General features: G+C 40.5%; 1 protein-coding gene across 1 annotated transcript in view; it reads right to left on the bottom strand.

The window, feature by feature from the left end:
* LOC104922755 (protein kinase C-binding protein NELL1) overlaps nucleotides 1-19,496 on the bottom strand; it is a 269,223-nt gene that overhangs the window by 27,354 nt on the left and 222,373 nt on the right. The window contains exon 15 of the mRNA XM_027281540.1: nucleotides 2,757-2,852. Coding sequence (XP_027137341.1) covers nucleotides 2,757-2,852 — 96 coding nt within the window. The remainder of the gene's footprint in view (nucleotides 1-2,756; nucleotides 2,853-19,496) is intronic.

The raw sequence follows: 19,496 nt of genomic DNA on the forward strand, positions 1-19,496 counted from the left end.
GACAGAAGATGGACTGAATGTACATGAGAGACACAAACAGTGAGAGAGTTTGACAGAAGTAGAGACAGACACAAAGAACATGTCTGCATAGAGCCTTCTGTACAGCTTGTACAAATTACCCTTGGCAACTCTTCAAGGGGAACTCCATCAACGCCGATTTAAAGCAACACTGCGGAACTTTTCTACCATAAAATAACAGATTTAAATCACTGTGATGCTACGATGATGTGCAATCAGGCGGATTGTGTTTGTTTTATTCCCACTCTGAGCCCTGTACATCTGTTTCTGCACTATGTAACCTCAGGTACAATCACCAGCGAAAGGTACGTAACGCTTTCGGGCATTAAGTCACACACACCATCAGCTATGTCACTAATTTGCATGAAACTAGATCATATCTTATGAGGAAAACGATTTTTGGCTTCCATGTTGATGTCCTCCAGCTGCTGCGAACTATAGCTGCTGTTAGCTCAGTTTGTTAGCCAGGCTGCCCGGACTGTGAGCTCAGAGCACTGTGAGCACGAGTGTTGCGGTTAACCACAGGTGGTTTTGGACCACCAGGAAGAGGAAGTTTTCAGACCTGATGGGGGAATGCTGACAGGGAGTGGAGCCAGTGTTGTGCCAGAACAGGAGCTGGGCAAGCGGGGCAATGTAAACGCACACAACAGTTTCTTAGGACATGATGACAGAACCGAAAAAAACTGTTGGACTAGTAAGTAATATTAGCTGACTGCTAAGTCTTTGCTTGATGTCTGGCTAAACATCAAGCTTAAGTGATGTTGTCACTGCAGTATTTTTATCACACTGGTATTTGCAACAAATTAAGCTTCTTATGCAAAAGAATATAACATGGGATCTGTCCAAATGTTCAGGTTTTTGTTCTTAGGTTATCTCTATTATCTCTCACTGCCTTGTAGCAAATTGCTAAAGTGTCTTTAATGGCTCAGATGTAAGCTTACAGGATCTGCAAATATGTACAAAGGGGAGAGAAAAAGAGAGAAAATTTGTTTGACATCCAGAGATAGACACAGATTTTGACGCAGGGAGACAGAATGATTTTGCACTGCATCTCATCTGTAGCAGCCAGAGGGCCACAGGGAGGAGCCTCATTACCGGGATGATGTGTTAGTCCATATTTTGCTCCTCATCTGCTCCTCACTTCAACACTTCATTTTCGTCTTTGCATGATCTTTCCCTCGCCTCACCCCCTCGAAAGTGGTTCAACAGGAAGCAACAGAATCATTTTGCAGATGCAATATAGTCATTTTTCAAACCAATCCTGCATGTTATTAGTCATCAAATTTCAATAACGACAGACACAAATGTAAAGTCTGTGCCAGGCTGCAACAGCGAAATGTTACGTTTGGATATAACATTTCACTTTCAGACAAGCGCACTGACAAATTAGCTCCACACATTAATTAATGGATAGATATTTGAAGCTACTTGTTAAAAGGTTAATAAGTTGACTGATTTTATAAAACATGTTACACACTAATTGCCTTCGATCACCTGTCAGCAGTTCAAATGCTCAGACCTGAGAGTTCATCGGAACTTGTCTGAGTGTCAAGGTTATTGTTCCTTCCACAACAAAAAAAAGCGTTATGAGAGAAAAAGACGCTTCCATGTTCAACTTAATGATTATGAATCATTTGACAAAGGGAATATGTGTACTTCTCCTTCATGCACTCGCACACACACACACCCCTGAAATTTCTCATAGAGATCAGAGGATGCACATGTCATCTCAAGTTGCGTAACTTGAAGAAACTTCTGCAGACATATGAATTTGTATTCAGATGCATGAGGAAACTCAAAGCAGCTAACATCTCAGCAACCACTTTGTTCACACCGTCAACACAGATAGAGACAGGAAATGTATTCCAGGGAGACTATAGAGCAGATGACCCCTGTAGTCTTCCTCTGCTTTACAATATAACACACCCTATTAGGACGCACAGTGGCACACGAGGTCTAAGTGATTGTAGCTACATGTAGAGTCATTTCACCAGTAATGGGCACATGTGTGTAACCAGGTGTCTAAAGGGAAACCATGGCAACACGCTGTGAATAGCTGACCTATGAATGTGATACTACTGATATGAGAGCGGGTTGATCCCTTCTGTAAAAAATGAGCCTGCAGAGACAGAAAGTTTAATTACAGAGGAGAGGAGAGGAGAGGAGAGGAGAGGAGAGGAGAGGAGGAGACATGAGTGGAAAACAGGGAGGAGATGGAGGAGGATGGGAGGAGATGGGAGGTAGGAGGAGAGGAGAAAACGGAGTTTAGGAAAGGACATGGGGAAAAAGCAGAGGAGGAATGGGATAGAGGAGAGGAAAGGAATAAGAAAAGGGGAGAAAGGGGTAAGGAAAGGAAGAAAGATAGGAGGAAGAGATGGGAGGAAATGGGGGAATGGGAAATGAAGAAAGGAGGAGAAAATGGAGGAGGGTGGAGAAGAATTAGCTGTCCTTCTGTACAGCTCTCCTGGGATCCTCAATCTTTGCACAGGCCAATTTAAAACACAGGGATTCAGAGATGGAGTGTGTGTGTGTTAGAGAGTGAAAGAGTAATAGAAGACACAAAGAAAGACGAGAGATGACTGCTGATCCCTCAGACCGACCTAATGACCATTCCTCTGATGTCACTTCTGGACCTTGATAAAAAAAACAATATGATGCTCCAGTTGAGCTTTAATTAGGAAAGACAACTGAACCAGCCAGACAGTCGAGGGGGGTCAGGTGGGTTCTTCGGGTCTTACCTGTCTCACAGCGACGTCCTGTGAATCCTGAGGGACAGACACACGTGTTGGGTGACACACAGGTCCCTCCACTCCTGCATCCCTCCTCACAGAAGGCTAGAAAGAGAGATAAAAAAAATAGACCTATTAGTTCAGTTTGTCTTCATATCCCGGATATCACAGCAGCAGCAGCAGCAGCAGTGCAAAAAAGGCTTTGAATCTGTGCCGCTTAAGGTTTCATGAAGACATTACAATGTGCAAAGTGGTTCCCCTGGCTATATTTTTAAAAGCAGCGCAACAGCTTTGGGAGGAAACACTGACACATTTGTCATTCACATGGGTTTTAAAATGCTGTTTTTATGTTTGGATGTGTGAGTAGTCAGGATGTGCAACCTGATAAAATATTATCAAGAGTGGCACTTCACCAGAAAAAAATAAATCAAAAGATCGCCGCAGTTTTATTACCGACATCACCTCATCCACTGCTCAGAACTGAAGCCCGTCCTCCTCAAATTCATTTTGCTTTATTGAAAGTGTCAGACGTGGAATTTGCCTTTCGTGTGTGGTTATCACATAGAGGATGGTTCCTCCAGGAACGCCAGAGTTAAGTAACGGAGATAAAAAGGCACCATGCGTAAAAGTGAGAGAACAGTGCTTCCTTTACACTAATCAATATTTCAAAATAAAACTCACTCAAATCACTCAAATGTGGTAAATTTGAAGCAGAAAATTATTATTTTTTTGTTGTTGCCTATTTTAGTTAATTGTTTTTATATACTGTATGGCTTAGGAAATTCAAAATGAACGTTGTGTGTTGTGTTGAGAGAAAGTGTATGACGGGTCTTTTAGGCGGATTACATGTCGCTGATTGGATAGAAGGGAGTGTAGGACTGAGATCGGGCCACCAAACTACATTGGTCCAAATGTGAACCCTACCTGTCCTGCACAAAGCAGCAGACAAAGTTACTAAAGTGAAACGTCAAGCAGATGAAGAGCACTTTTTATTGGGTGGAGACAAAACCAGAGATAAATATGTTAGCCTTAAAGTAGATTTGACTCCAAATGATGAAATGGTGATGTTATACTTTAATTTTCAATGTGAGAATATGTCATATTTACAGCGTTATGGAATTCTTCGATCCCAAAAGTTTCCAGATTATATTAATGAATTATGAACATTATGATTAACAAAGCATTTCTTACAATGACCTTAAGAAATAAAAAGAATTACTAACATCAAAGTGACTTTGTGTATCTTATATATGGCACAAGGTTTTGTTTCATCGATTGGAAACAATGCTTAAAATAACAGTTGTGAAACTTCGGTCACTTGTTGCTTCTACTGCAAAACTGAACTAAATATCGTTGCTGTTTTTTTTTTTTTTTTTTGGCTTTTCTTGTAAAAGCTCCATAGTTCTGGTTACGAGATCGTAACTGATTTTTATCGTGGATACTCAGCTTGGCTTCAAGGTAAGTGAACTGCTTTTATATAGCACATTCATCCTGAGAACAGTGTGAGCATTCACCCACACACACATTCAAACACTGATTGTAGCACAGCCGCCATGCAAGGAGCTAACTCACGAGCGGATCTGAGGTTCAGTCTCAAGGACGACCTGCTCTACCACCTGAGTACACTAGAAAGAAATGTGATAAAATCCTAGAATGCAAGTGTAAGGCAGCAAGCCGTACACTTTTATAACTGTAGTGTTGCATGTAAGAGCTCCGACGCTCTCACGTATAAACATACATTATATTGAATTGATAACGCTGATCATTTGTCTGTTTCACTGGTTTTAGCAATTAATACGTTTAAGTTATAGTTTGAAAAACACCACCTTCATATTTTTAAAAAAGACGGTTTTCAAGGTAGAAGGGGCGCTAACAGTGCCGATTCTCAAAGTTCCATAACTCTATAAAAATGTGCCACAGTGAAACTTTGTATGTTGTTGCAAATGGATGGGCCATTCCAACCGGAAACAAATGGTCAGAAACTGTTATAAAAGCTGGCGACCAAGCCCTGAAAGGTAAAACTCCATCACAATGTTTTTGCCTTGCTACTGCTACTGGGGACATTCATTATATGCCCCACTAATGGTCACTTGTCTGGTGTTGAGGACAGTCCCAAAAACAGGACTAAAGGGCTGCCCACACCAAGAATGATTACAGCAATAACTATAGGGTTCTAACTTGAGGTGACAGCAGAGTCAACACCACACATATAATGACAGTGGCAAACAATGTTGTTGGGATTATTTTTAGAGCGATCTGATGAATGAATCTGTGGAATACAATTTATGTATAATGCCAAACTGTCTTTGGCACTGATGGGACCTTATTTTGGTCCTCGCTGTTGTTGTTTTTAGTTTAATCAAAGTTAACTTCTCTCATCTTTGAAGGCTTTTGTGAACCTGCATCCTCCTGGTTGTCTCTGAGTAATGTACAGTAACAGATGATCAATATATAATTTCTTAAGCTACAGTACCAGTGGTGTAGTGCAGGGTACACACAGGGTACACAGCCTTGGGTATACCCACTTCTTCAACCCCCTTTTCTGAGGATGGCAAAGGCATAGTTCTCAAATTTTAGATGGAGTAAGGAATACGGAATACTTCACTCAAAAATATTCACAACTGAAATTGTTGCACGTCTGTGGACCAGTATTTATTTACAAATCTGCACCTTTTCTGAGAGTAATGCTGATTTCCTTACTCCTTGAGGTCAAGTAGCACAAGTTAAGTGACAAGGACAGTGACAAAGGCCCATTTTTAGTTGAGCTAAATATGCAAGAGTAGTTTACAGTAGTTTACATTATGTTAGTTTAGTAGTCCTACACTAACATAGGACATCCATCCTTTGCTGGATGTATATGTAGGGTTAGATGGCCCACGAACAAAGCTCAAATCTGGCTGAGTGGGGAAATTAATTTAATCCAAGGTTAAATGTTTTTACTTTGACCGGGCATAATAACTCTACCATCAGCCAGGTTTAGATTAGGTTTGGTTAGATGCTACATATTATTATTGATTCCCTACGGACCTGCATCATTCATGGGGTGACATTTCACTTGTCTACTTTGCAGGTATTTAAAAATCTTATCACTGTGTGTGTGTACGCATGTGTGCAACCATCCCGCCGCCTTTTGCTGGAAGCAGGCTGGCAGTGCAGATGAGTGCGATTTGTTCTGTGAGCGCACAGGGTGTGATGCATCAACATGGCTGAGACAAACAACACAAAGGACAGGGAGCGGGTTGAAGAGACAAAATCCAGCAAACAAAAGGAAGAAAGAGTGTGAGCAAAGTTAGTCAATGCTCAAAGCGAGGGGGATTAAACCAAAATGGAGGCTTGGCTTAATTGACCAAGTTCATTAAAGAGAAATTACTTGAGTATTTCTAAGCTTAATTAATGACATGATGTGAAAGATGAGCCTTAATGGGCTGAAATATATATTTATAGTCGCATACTGTATATAGAGTGTGTGAGTGTAATATACGTGCGTATATGTGTAATGTATGTAGATGTATGGCAGCTTGTCGGTCTGGTTTATGAATTTAAATACACATAATTTATCCGTGTAAATGATCACAGTGTGGTTTAAAAAAAAAAAAGCTAAATATACAAACAAGTGCCATAAATAAAAGCACAGTCTCATGCCAGAAGCTATTAGAGCTATTAATTTGACTGGTTCCATGATTTAAGAAGTTCTATCAGGCCCTCATTAGGAGCGTGATTGCCTCTGTACTAATAAACCTTACACTTAAAAATTAATTACACTTATATTGACTCAATCTATCTCCAGCTCTAATTATCATTTCACCACCATCATAATGCCACCAGCCTGTCGAACTAATGACTGCCAAAGATGAGGGGGCTTCACTTGGGGTGGGTGTGTTGCACTTTTTTTTTTTTTAAAGCCACATTTATTTGATCAAAGTGCGTGGCAATGATTCTCTTTCCAAATGACAAGACCCAGTTTCCAGTCGCCTCCAGTGTTTTATTCTTGTCTTGAGTGGAAAAATAAACCTGAAGCGCCATAAATTTAGGCCGCTGGCGTGTGACTCTCAATCAGCTCTCACGCCTCTTTGTTTAACCAGAAGCTGCTGTTATTGCTGCTGTTCGAAGCCACCAGACTCCACTGACGTATGATCAATCTTACGTTGCAGAAGACAGGAGTTGTTGGTCTGCCTCTGCCTCGAGCTTGTGTAAAGTCAAACAATAAGACAAACCAACCAATCAAGGCAGTAGTTTACTTGCAACTCCCCATTTTCCATCCCGATGCAAAGTTACCCAGCAACAGGAAAACAGCCGTTTCCATTTCAACCAAAAGGATTTTACTCTTTAATAAAACCGTCTATCTCTCTAGGGCCCTTTCCATAATGTTATCATATACGTATAACAACAATCTGAGTCTTTCAGTGACAAAAAAACAAAAAAACAAGCACTTTTAGTGGACATACTATTGATGCACTATTGCCCCGAAGGATTACTCATTGCCGCTCCGATTCATGGCTGCATGTTGCAGCACTCTCGCTCAATACTGGACCAGTTTCAAAAATCGTTGTCCCCATTAGTCATTTAGACACAATAAACACAAGAAGATAGGGTCCAGTTTGGAAAACACCAAAGTTTCACTAAAGCTCAGATGCTTTGACTTCGAGTCCAATTCGGTGATGTTAGAACCCTTTTTTTACGTGCAGTTTGCAGTGTTTTTCAGCCACAAATGTATACAGATGGGGTTTGAATATGCACCTGATTATGATTATGTTTGCATTGTTGAATCAAATTCTTAACATGGTGGATGCATGAGCTCTTTGAGGGATTTCTTGAAGAGGAGAAGGGGTTGTCATCAGCTGTAGTTTTTGTAGTTATGGATTTCCATTTCCAAATAAGATTGAGAAGGGACTAAAAAAAAAGGTGCTACTGTTACTACAACAACCACAGCAGAGAACATCCCATACCACTGAAGACGAGTGGCATTTCACATCCTATAAAGTACAGACTCACAAAGATGAGGTATGGCTGCATTGTGTTCTGTTTCATTTCCTTCTCCTGTGGTTGTAGAAATTGATTTTTATGTCTCCTCTTCTGACACCAAACCTGGTGTTTTCCATTGACGCTACAGACCGCTATCATGCTCCATTGTTGCTGGAAACATCTCAAGCCTCCACAAACTCTGTTATCTCACCACCAACTTAAGCATCTTACCAACACATCGCCTCCTTCTTTCCTTCCTCCTTCTATCCTCTTTGTGTGCCTTGTATTAACTGCTATTCACTTTTTTTTTTTTCCAATTTCTCCTCTCTCCACATTACATTACCAGGCCCCCCACTGCAACGACAGATAGCCTGCATTCGGGCTGCTCAGAGGAGACAGCCCTTTCTCTATTGTAGTCCCCGTGACCTCTAGCTAAACTATCTCGCTGCTCGGCTGAGCCTGTTGCTGACTCGTGGCTTCTCGAGACATGCTTATAACCACAGATTTGCTATTTGAGTTTCCCATTATGTGCCTAGATTGCTTTCCAGTGGGTGGTGAGAATGGAATCATTCCACTCTGTGCCGTGGCTAACAGTTGCATTCACGGTCGTTGGGTGTCCAAGGATCCATCTCAGAATTAAGAGCAGAGACATCAGAGAGAAAGCCAATGGATATTCCACAAATTCAAGGAGGTATGAAAAGAGGACAAAAAAAAAGAGAGAAGAGAACTGAGCTTATAATTAGCATCCCACAGCGTATAGCACAGCTCAGTGATATGCTGTATTAAGACATCGTTAGCCTGCTGATAATGATCCCATCTCTCACTTCAAGTTCAAATCTCAGGAGTTTAAAGCTGCATTTTTCAATATTTTAATCTTGGCTCAAACATTGAATCAAATGATACATGTAATCCTGAAAAGGGGTCCTTCGCAGGCCCAATTTGTGCCTCTTTGGACACTTTGGAGTTACAATGATAAGCGTCTGTTTCTCTGAAAGATAAAATACCTGACAATGTTTGAAATACCCAGAAGCTTGTTTAACAACACTTACAGCTCCTCTGAAGGTATTCCCAGAGTCCTCAAAGACTCTTCTAACCATCTGGATGAACAAAATATTTAGTCCGTGGCACGATAAAAAAAGGATTTTGAACCCGCTTCCTCAAGCCAAAGTCAACTTGGGAAATCAAAAGTTGACTTGAATCAACACTCTTTACCCAAACAAAGACAGTTGCTGTGCTGTGTCTGCATAGGAACTTGGGAAACGGATCAAAATAATTTTTTAATAAGCAGCAGATATTTTTTTATCCAGGTGGTTGGAAGAGTTTTTGAATAAACACTAATATTGTACATGAGAAACACAAACCGGGGCTAGGTCACTGATAGCAATGAATTATTATCCAGCTCAGCTTTTTAATCTCTTTCATCGTTGGTTTTATGCCACATTTATTCAATGGGTAAGAATCACAGGGATTTAAGCCAGCAGTATTTTTTATTCAATATCTATATCTTATTCATCCATCTCATTCGGATTCTCCAAATCAGTCCACTTTTGTTCTGTCTGGTCTAATTAAGAATAATGGCCACAGGAAAACAACAATACCACACAAATCTTTCCACAAAAATGACTGTATGTCAACAGTAATCAATAAAATCCCACAGCTTTATAGTGAATACATAAACGCGCTAGAATGAAATCATTCTTTTTCTCTCTTTTTTGATCATTTCGATCATATTTCTATTGCTCTTGGAAAATAAAAAACAGTTCTTTGCCATTGCAGCTGGACGGACAGTTTGTTGTGACGACAATGACAGCCATAACAGAGGTCAGAGGCAGTCATGACTGCATGGCTGCATGTCTCGGCTGTCTTTAAGCCTCGTTGGCATCTTTCTTTTCAGTCAGTCGCTCTCACCAAAACCCAAATCCAGCAGCAGCGACAAGCTCCAAAATCAAACCCAAGTTAGAGACTAACTGTTAAATATTTAGCAGCTATTATTCTCAAGGGTCTGTGACCAAATCATAGCTGCAAGGAGGGTGATATCTGGATGCTGGCTGTGTGAAAATAAGCAACTGTTTGCCCAAAAAGTTAACAAGAAAAATATTGGCGGTGTTTCTGTCAGCTTGTTTTACAGTATTCCTGCCCCCTAGTGGCCACAGCAGCAATTTACGCAGCTTCTAAATAAAAGCACATCTTCCAACAGATGCTGATGTTGAGAGGATGTACAATAAAACACACCACAGAGTGCTCCTGAACACACCATGAGTAGTTCTGACAGAGAAACAGGGGAGGTATCCAGATAATGGACTTTAAACTACTTATTCCTCTTCATCACTCTCTCACAATCTCAGAGAAGAAAACTGCATCCTGTCTTTCTCTCTCTATCTCTGCGGTGTATTTGTATAATATCTGCATAGTTCGCCTGACAATGAACAGCCAGGCTTAAATGCAGAGGTGGAAGTCCACTGTCGTCCTGCACGGAAGAGCTTACCGGGCCAGAAACTCCGCTTTAAAAGAATAAACACAAACCCATTTACTCATAAAAACGGCTCACTTTGTTAAGCATCAGAGTAGAGGCAGTTCACCCTTGGCTGTACTCTCTGTTGGGCATTTACTGAACATCATAGATAATGGCCGCACTTACAAGACAATAAGGACTCAAGCCAGGCGGTCGGCATGGATTAAAGACGCATTAAGGTAGATTTTTACTGCCATAATTTATCTGCAGAGAGTTGAAAGGGTGGTTGATCAATACGTCCGACACCACAATTAATTCCAGCAGGTGCTCTCAGAGATTTCTCACTCTGGAATGAACGTCCACACACTTCAAACTACTCAGCGATGGAGGGTGGGAGCTGCTGTGAGTGGGTGACCAGCATTAAGATGCAAGAGGGTTTAACTACAAATAACAGTAACAAACATGTATGTTTTTTTTTTTTTTATCGCCTAATAAAGGTCAAACTGTTGCTTCGTTACAGATGAAAAACATGTATTTTTTTTTAAGTCTGTAGGAGTGTTCTTGCCAATTGCTTCTGTTTCTCTTCAACTGCTCTCGTATCAATTTACCACGTTCAAGATCAGAGGCTGCGTTAGACTTTCTGAAAGACAGCATCGTAAAAACTATATTCTATTATTACCTATCTATTTTGCAATGAGACATCAAGGCTATTTAATAGCATTTAATTATCGATCACAACAATGTTTAACATACAGATCTTACTGGAAATGTGTATTTATAAGGGCATGAAGAGAAAAGACGCACAGAGGCACTGACCGTGCATCAGTTCTTATGTTAACTTCACACCACGCAAACAAATGATTTCTACCTGTTTGCTGTAACATTAGCTGTGACAGCAATAACTAATACTGACATTATCAGTATTACTTGCTTGTCCTTCATACACCAATCCCTCATTTTTCACCGTGTTTATCAACCACATCATGATTATTCGGCTTTCTAAAGAAACTTTGAACATTCAGCTGGCATGTTTTTGATATTTTGTAGCTGACCAATGTGATGGCTAAAGCCAGCCAGGTCATGCTTTTGAAATCAAGGGCAAATCTATTAGACAATAGCTAAGTTATGTGCACACTTGCACCAACTCAATAGGTGATTTACAGTGTGGTTTTTAACAGCGTTTCATGTGAATCTACAGTAGGTCACCCTGTATGTTAATCTGTTAAACATTATGAATTGATTGAACATTATGAACAAGCAAAACATTCGGTTAACACAACCCCTATTAGAGATATAGTGGAGCTACACCATTAATAAGGACAAATAGTAAAATATAACAATTTCAAATATTCAGATTTACATTGTTAATATATTCAATAATACTTCTGTGGCTTAACTTTGAAAACTTAACTTTATATTTGCATTCACTTTGGGGGCTGTGATACCTTGGCAGCAGATGTGTTTTTCAATCAATCTAAACCTGCCAGTGAACTACATTGACCATAATTCATTTGCACCTATATCAGCATGTGCAGAGAGACAATTTTAAAATGTTGCCTCTAACCAGATGGCAGCAGGAGACTGAGCTAACATTCAGGTGCCATTAGTTTATGTTAGACAGGGGAGGCTGAGAAAACATGAGTGAAGTGACAAGCAGTCACTAAATGTAAAACAGCTGTCACTGTGAAAGTGGCCTTCTGAGAGACTTACTTTCAGTTTAAAAGCTTTCAGAGTGCCAAAGTTTTACACTTCAGGCAGACAAATTCAACGACATGTTCTTGTGTAGTTATCTATTACCCCACAGAGCTGTTTAATGCCACTTTGAAATCAGATGATCGCTGCCTCCAGAGTCAGACGGATCTCTTAAAGCAACGTTTTGATTCAGCGCCCCAAGTTCTACAGTTTAATACCGCTGCCATATATCTGGACGGCTATGCACCTGTAGTTATATTACATTACTTCATCAAAAACTAGTTGGCAGCTTTGCCAAACATCAAGCAAGTGCAACAACACAAGAGCACGCTCCCTCCTTAGCTCCTTCATTGTTCCCTTCGGTCTCTTCACCTCTGCTGTTATGTCCATAGTGGCTCCACATTGTCCACGCCCTGTAAGCATTATCCCAAACCTCAAGCTTAAAAAAAACCTCCTTTTCCTGGTGATACAAAGTTTACTTTACTGTCCATCAGATCACCAAGAGTTGAGGCAGAGCAGACCGTTAGAGGGTAAATCAGACAACATTTCCTTCATTAAATATGATTCAGTTTCAATAGCGGTGTGTTACTTAGTGCTGTAAAGCGTTAAGTTCCTCTAGCAGGTGATCGTACCAAGAGCACAAAGTCACATAGTGCAAGAAGATGTGGAGGGGTAGCAGAGTGGGGATGACAGATGCACCATTCACCTGATTACAAGTCAGTATAGCGGTCAGATTTTTATAAATACCCACAACTAAGAAGGTCACCAATGTTCTAATTTACACTACACACTTGCATTCCTGGCTTCATATGCATGATGGTCAGTTGGGTAATGTACTCTAACTTAATTGACTAGCATGTCATTAATTTGTTCCTATTATATTAATATAATAATCAGGAGCCAGCATAGAGAATCAACAACATGTGCTATAATGAGACTACACCACCAGACGTTGATTTGCAGGTTTGCATCCTGACCAACATCTTTCCATGATCTTAATCAAGTTGTTTTAGTTGCCCAATCAAACTGTAATCACAATATTGGAAGGCACTTTGTCTTGTCATTAGATTATAGAGATTTGTTGAATGAAATTGTCAAATATGGCCATAAAATCAAATAATCTTTGCATCCAGAGAGAATTATCGCTTGACTCTACAGCCCCTCTAAAGAGCATTTTAGTGTCTTTCAGGTTATTGTTTTGATTCAGTCTTGCATTGTGGAGCGTTAAAGAGCCAGATATTTCCCTCATGAGTTGGTGGAAAGACACAAAGGAGCTAGAAGGCGAGTGAATATTGGACTTATCATGACGTGGATGCAAACACGACTCGGAGTGAATGTTCGGTAACTGCTGGATGTGTAAATAAGAAACTGTTTGCTTTTCTGCTTCCCACTCAGAGCATGTTTAAGTTTTATTTTACATGATTTATATTATTGTGTTTGTGGTAATTCTTTGAGATGTGAAATGTATGTATGTATATATGAAAAGAGTTTAAAAAGAAGTTCATAAAGAGAAGATTTAGCGGGACTCTGTGAATAAATAAAGACAAAACAGCCGCAAGCCAAAACAGTTCTCATAGTCAGGATCTTGTTTGGTATTCTTTATGTTAAGAAAGGAAAAAATCAATTGAATAACAACTGAACAAAACAACAAAAACATTTTCATCTCACTGCCTCTTTTTTCGAGCGAATCAGTGTGTGGCAAACATTAACTGGCTGTTCACGCCACGTCTGGATGATTTTATCTATTTTCATCTGAGGAAGAGTCGTGAGGGCATGAACCTATCAGAGCAGCCAGGATGGGAGGAGCGGGGACGCCCTTGGCAACTGGATGTGAGGAGCTTTCATAACCAAGGGCGGTTCAGGACGAGCGACTCCCTCCATGTGAATCCATTACTGACACACACACACACACACAGAAATACAGGTAGGCAAGCGAATGCCACTGTTTTCTCTAACGTCTGGCGTTACACTGATAAGATGAAGTTTACTGCTGAGAGGCGAGATGTCGTGGTGGAAATACCCATGACCCGTGCTGCTGGAATCTGGAGGGGAGATATGCATCGCGTCCAGCCATAATGTGAATTTGATTTTATGAGGAAGATTTATTGAAAGATGTCACTTGTTGGTCCAAATGTGACATTTTACCCCCATTCCATTCAAGTACAAGAGGAAATCCATATACAAACACACACACACACACACACACACTAATATAATCTAGACATTCAGTTTCAATCAATGTCCCCCATCTCTGGATAATAATAATGCTTGTAATGATTGTAAAACATTAATTTTCAGTGCTGTAAGAGGGATTTCTCAGAACCTGGATGGCTTCAGTGACCCTTAAAGGCATGTTGTTGTCAGTTTTGAAAGAGTTTCACTATAAAAAAACATATAAACATTAAAATTTTAGAGCTGTTTTCATTTTACGGCCTAAAAAATCTTTCCTTGCGTAAAAAAGGACGATGGTCCTTGGAGGAAAAATAAATCGAGAGAGAAAAAGTGAAAAGTTGAGCTGATGATTATGCATCAGCATGGAAATAGTGTTTATAAAATCTAACTTTCACCTGACTTTGAGTTTTGTGTTATTGATTTTCCAGTGAAATAGCAACATTACGTAACCGTTCAACCGTAAAATAACAGCTTTGAAATCATTTCGTCGCCCTGACTTGTGATCAGGTGAATGGTGCTTAAGGTCGGGTGGAGTGCATAATGCCACACACACCACCAACTATTTTACAGATTTTGGTGGAAATTTATGGAGGAAAAATGTTGTTTTCGCCTCAACTCTCATAATTTACAGAGTTTCTGCTTTACTTGTGCTAAGCTATTTAGCGCAGTCAGTGCTGCCCGGCCTGGGAGCTCGAAGCACCGGGGGACTGTTTTTCATTTACACTGCTAGCAAAAGGAGCTTTGGACTGCAGGGAGATGGAGCTTTTCAGGCTCGGGTCGAGGGGGAGCCAGTGGGGAATGCTAAAGGGGAGCTGAGCTAGTGTTGGTGCCAAAACCGGGGCCGGGCAAGTGGGCAATCCAACCGGGCCTGGCATCCTCTGTGGACATGGCAGATGCAAAGACACCCAGGAGGACGTTAACGGACTAAGGGAGTTGACTGACCAAGCAAGAGGAACCGGACAAGAGTGAATCTGGTTTGGATAAAATAAAGTATGGATTTTACAGCCTTCAAAACATTTTCCTTTAATAAAAATAAAGAAACTGATGAGTACAATATAATCATACCTGCACCAGGCAACCTGTAGCTCTCTCTTCTGTACTCTACTGATAGCTGAGAGGAACAAGATCCGCATCTCATGAAACCTCTTTGTGTTTCCACTACAAAGATACAGAGCATAAAAGAAAGAAAAGAAGAAAAAAAAAAAAACTAAAATATGACTCAACATACTAGACCTGCCACTGTCACCCTGACAGACAGCACATGGAAGAGACGGAGGACAGATGAGAGGTATAAATAGACGTATGAAAGAAGAGAAGAAAGATGATGGAAGTGACAGCTGAGATATCTGCATTAAAAGAGGCTGCGGATGAGATGGGATGTAAAGTGGATCTGGATGTGTGTGTGTGTGTGTGTGTGTCGTGTCTCCATCAGGTATTAAAGGCAGGTGAAGAGAACAGAATGTCTCAGCAAACTCAACCAGTGTTTCCTCCTCTGCGACCTCTGGCTTCACCTTCCTGCTACACTCAGGACGCGGCTCCAGGGATCGCCGTCGTCGACTGTTCGGACTGAAATATCACGAACAGATGTCTGATGGTTCGTGATGTTGTTTCGTGCAGACATTCGTGGTCGCGTGGGTTTTCTTTGAGTGCTCCAGCTTCCTTCCACAATCCAAAGACATGCAGGTTAATTCATTTGTAACTCTGTGTTCATGTTAATAGCGGTTTGTCTCTAGGCATCAGCCCCGTGATTAAATGCTGACTGTAGGGTGTGACCTGCCTCTTCAACACCCCATGAGCCTGATGAGGATAAGCAGCTATGGAAAATGAATGGATAGATATTAATGGCTCCTTGTCCAGAGTCCGCAAATTTTCGTCTGAACAATAAACTTCATGTTATTCACTCATGTATTCACATGTATTTGTGTAATGTCAAACGAATAAGGCTAATTTAGATTTCTGTTCCTCTCCTCTGGATCAGTTTCTGTCCCTTCTTATTAGCGGCAGTTTTCTTGGTGCTAAATGAGTGTCTCTGGCTCTTCCTTTGATGAGCTGTTTGTGTGAGTGTGTGAGCGAGTGTGGTATTCCACATTTCCTGCTTGGCAGAAACACAACACTAATTAGCTAAAGAAACCTGGATATCAGATTTTAATCAATGCTCGCACACATACACGGATGTCGTGAATCCATGCACAGCTGATCCCATCATGTTCACTGATCAGGTGCTGCCTGTCTCTGGGCTGGATTACCTGATAGTAGGGGGGTAACGGTACGCACAAGTCACGGTTCAGTACGTACCTCGGTATGGGGGTCACGGTTCGGTACGGGTTTGGTACAACGGGAATTATTTTTTTTAAATCACACTAGCTTTTTTTCATTTAATTAAACAGACACCAATTGACTGCAAAATCCAAAATCATCTCCTGTTATAAAAGTAAAAAATAAATACAGTAAAACATTAAACAAATGTATTAATTTGTTGGGGTGATGCCGTCTTATGTTTGAGGTGTTGCCGGCAACATACTGCGTGAAACATCGCGGGCAGAAAGTCTTTGTCCGGTCCACCACTCGCGTGCCGTCACCATTATATTGCACTGGGAAGCCAAAGTCCTCCCAAACAGCCTGCACCTCCTCCAACTCCACACTTTCCATCACTTTTCTTCTTTGTCCTTTTTTGTAACTACTTCTTCTGTAATGACTGTTTCTCACTCACTCAGACGTATTTGTCGTATGACTGCGTGCACTGAACCGTGACGCCCGTACCGTGATGGATCGCGATGAATACAAATACCGTTACACCCCTACCTGATAGTAATCACATTACTCTTCCCAAACAATAGCAGTAATAATAGTTACTGGCATGCACCTCATGTAAAAATAAGAATATCGCTAGCTGTGTTAAATAATTATCAGGTGGGTTGAACTGGTGACAGAAGGACCTTTAATATTTAATAATTAACAGTTTCAGATATGACTGGGAACTTAGAAAAGGATCTTCAGGTCGAATGTGTTCAAGTCCTCGGATAGTCAAACTTTAAGTGTGTCCATTATCAGAGCATTAAAGTCTTAAGTCTTTATATTGTTCATATTCTTCAAAGTGTGATGTGGATGCTCTCTCTGAGTATAAGTTGCGTTAGACTTAATAAGTAATTACTAATTGATTAGTTTTTTATAGGAAAACATTATTGGACAACCCCAGCCTAAGTTTCAAGGCGTTTTCCTAGTCAATTATTTCTACTACTTGTCTATCCGTTTTTTATTTGTGCTTGCGTGTGTGTGTGTGTGTGTGTGTGTGTGTAGCCTGCAGCCTGCCATAAATCAGTCAGGGCCCACAGATCTGAACTAAAGTGTTTTGGAGCCTGGAGCCTCTGGGCTTTGTGCTTTTCAGTCCCAGTCGAAATACTGTGTGTTTGAAAACAGGCTCTTTTTGTTTTTTTAACACCACAGCTATGTACCAGGTGGATTTCCTTACGCTATCAGCGCAGGTCGCAAATTAAATTTACCACAATTCGGCGAACGACGACACGTTTGGTTCCGAGCGAAATTTGTTTGTGAATTTTGTGTTAATTGGACGAGGGAGAAGGCACCTAGAGAAATTAAGATAACGTGAGACGCTAAGAACTTCATCAACAGTAAAACTGATGCATGGTTCATCATTTACAGTACACACACACACACATCTCGTGTGATACGCTGCTTCCTATTCATGCAAATAATCAGGTGAGAGATATCGCACCTCTTTCATTTACCTGTGCAGCAGATTAATTTCCTTTTGTGTATTATTACATCTTAGTATTTAATGTCAGCACCCAGAAACCAATAATGAATAACTTACTTTTGTTATTTATTCTGCAGATTTATGTGAGAAAGTGGAAAGAAAATGTGTTTTTCTTTGCTGCGGCACCACTGATATTTACAGAAGTGTTTTGATAAAAATTTCAATGATGTGGAACATTACTGCTTAGTACAGTAAGCAAACATTTGCTGGCTTTTTCTTTTATTTTATTTTCCCAACCCTCTCTCATTCCCACATGACAATTATCTGGCAGAGGCTTAGTGTTAAAACCAACTTGAGAGTGGTTTAATAGGCAGTTTGTGAAAAGGTCACTAAATACGAGCTTCCAGCTGAGTTGAAGTGACAGAAGTTTTTTTTTTTTTTTTCTGGTCTCAATAACTGCTTCTTTTATATTTCTTGCTGACAAGTTTTGAAATTATAACTTCATAAGGAAGCATTAATAGAAGGCTGCGGTACTACACACTTCAACATGTTTTTTTGAGCTGTAAACTGGGATGAAACACAGGTGAAACACTGGCGTTAATACGCACACTCAAGTAATTTAAGAAATTCATTGGTTGAAGAAGGCTCAACACAACGTCCACTGTTTGAAATCATCCTGAACTTTACAAGGTCACCACTGACGCAGAGTAAACCATTTGGGACTAATTTACGTCATGACGTTTCTATTAAAAAAACAGTGTTAACATGGGCGTCCCCCCCACCTTCGAAATGAGAGACAAGTCTGAAACCATGTTTATTTTCAAATGCACACAGATCAAGAGACATGACTGACAGGAGTTTATGCTATTTTTTGCTCAACTTCTACTTCTTACTTCTGCAAGCATAATTTAGGCTCGCAGTTACCTTTTGAGGTGCATTTGATGGACTGACAGGTGTCTCAGCAGAAATGGTATAGTTGCCACTTCCCTGCCTGAGCGTGCCATTAAACAAAACCCATAAAACATCTCTTGACGATATAGGTTAATGCTTCCCAACATGGGGTCAGCACCCCTCAGCGGTGCCCCAAATCTAAAGGATGAGATCTGATTGATTGATTTGAGATTTGAATGACATTTTATCTACAGTTTTCTCTTGACTTCAGACCCCTAAATGCTCTCAACACGTCCACACCTAGGGCATAATCTGTGATGAGGACTTACGAAAAGATTTAAAAGGTTCACAAGCTCTGTCGTTTTCTGCTGCGCACATGCAAACAGTGGGCATGAGCCTTTCGTCTCTACTTTCCTGCATTCAACCCTCCCCTCACACCTCTAACTATCTCACATTAATCTTAATTCTATGGCGAAAAACAAGGAGAAGATGCAGTGTGGGAGAAAGGGCATTAAAACCATAACGTACTGATGAAGGATGCATCTGTAGAACCAAAGCAGACACACTGTGGATGATAAGAGTTCATTTTAAATCAGCCAGACTGGTCTTCAAACACATTCATGTCTCAAGTATACAGCTGAACAAAACTAATATTAAATATAAAGTACTAAGTCTTAAGCTTGTTGTTGCAGAAAACACTAGTATCAGTGTACTAATATTAGAGTTTGTCGTTGGTATTATGGTTTTTGCCATCCTCTCTGTATAACATTGCATCGCTGACAACCATCTCCATATTAAACAAAGAGTATTCTTTGCACAGATTCAATACTGCAGAGCATCAGTGACACAAGACTGATTGAAGACG

This window comes from Larimichthys crocea, chromosome VIII, assembly GCF_000972845.2.
Source record: "Larimichthys crocea isolate SSNF chromosome VIII, L_crocea_2.0, whole genome shotgun sequence".
In the NCBI taxonomy this organism is placed as follows: domain Eukaryota; kingdom Metazoa; phylum Chordata; class Actinopteri; family Sciaenidae; genus Larimichthys; species Larimichthys crocea.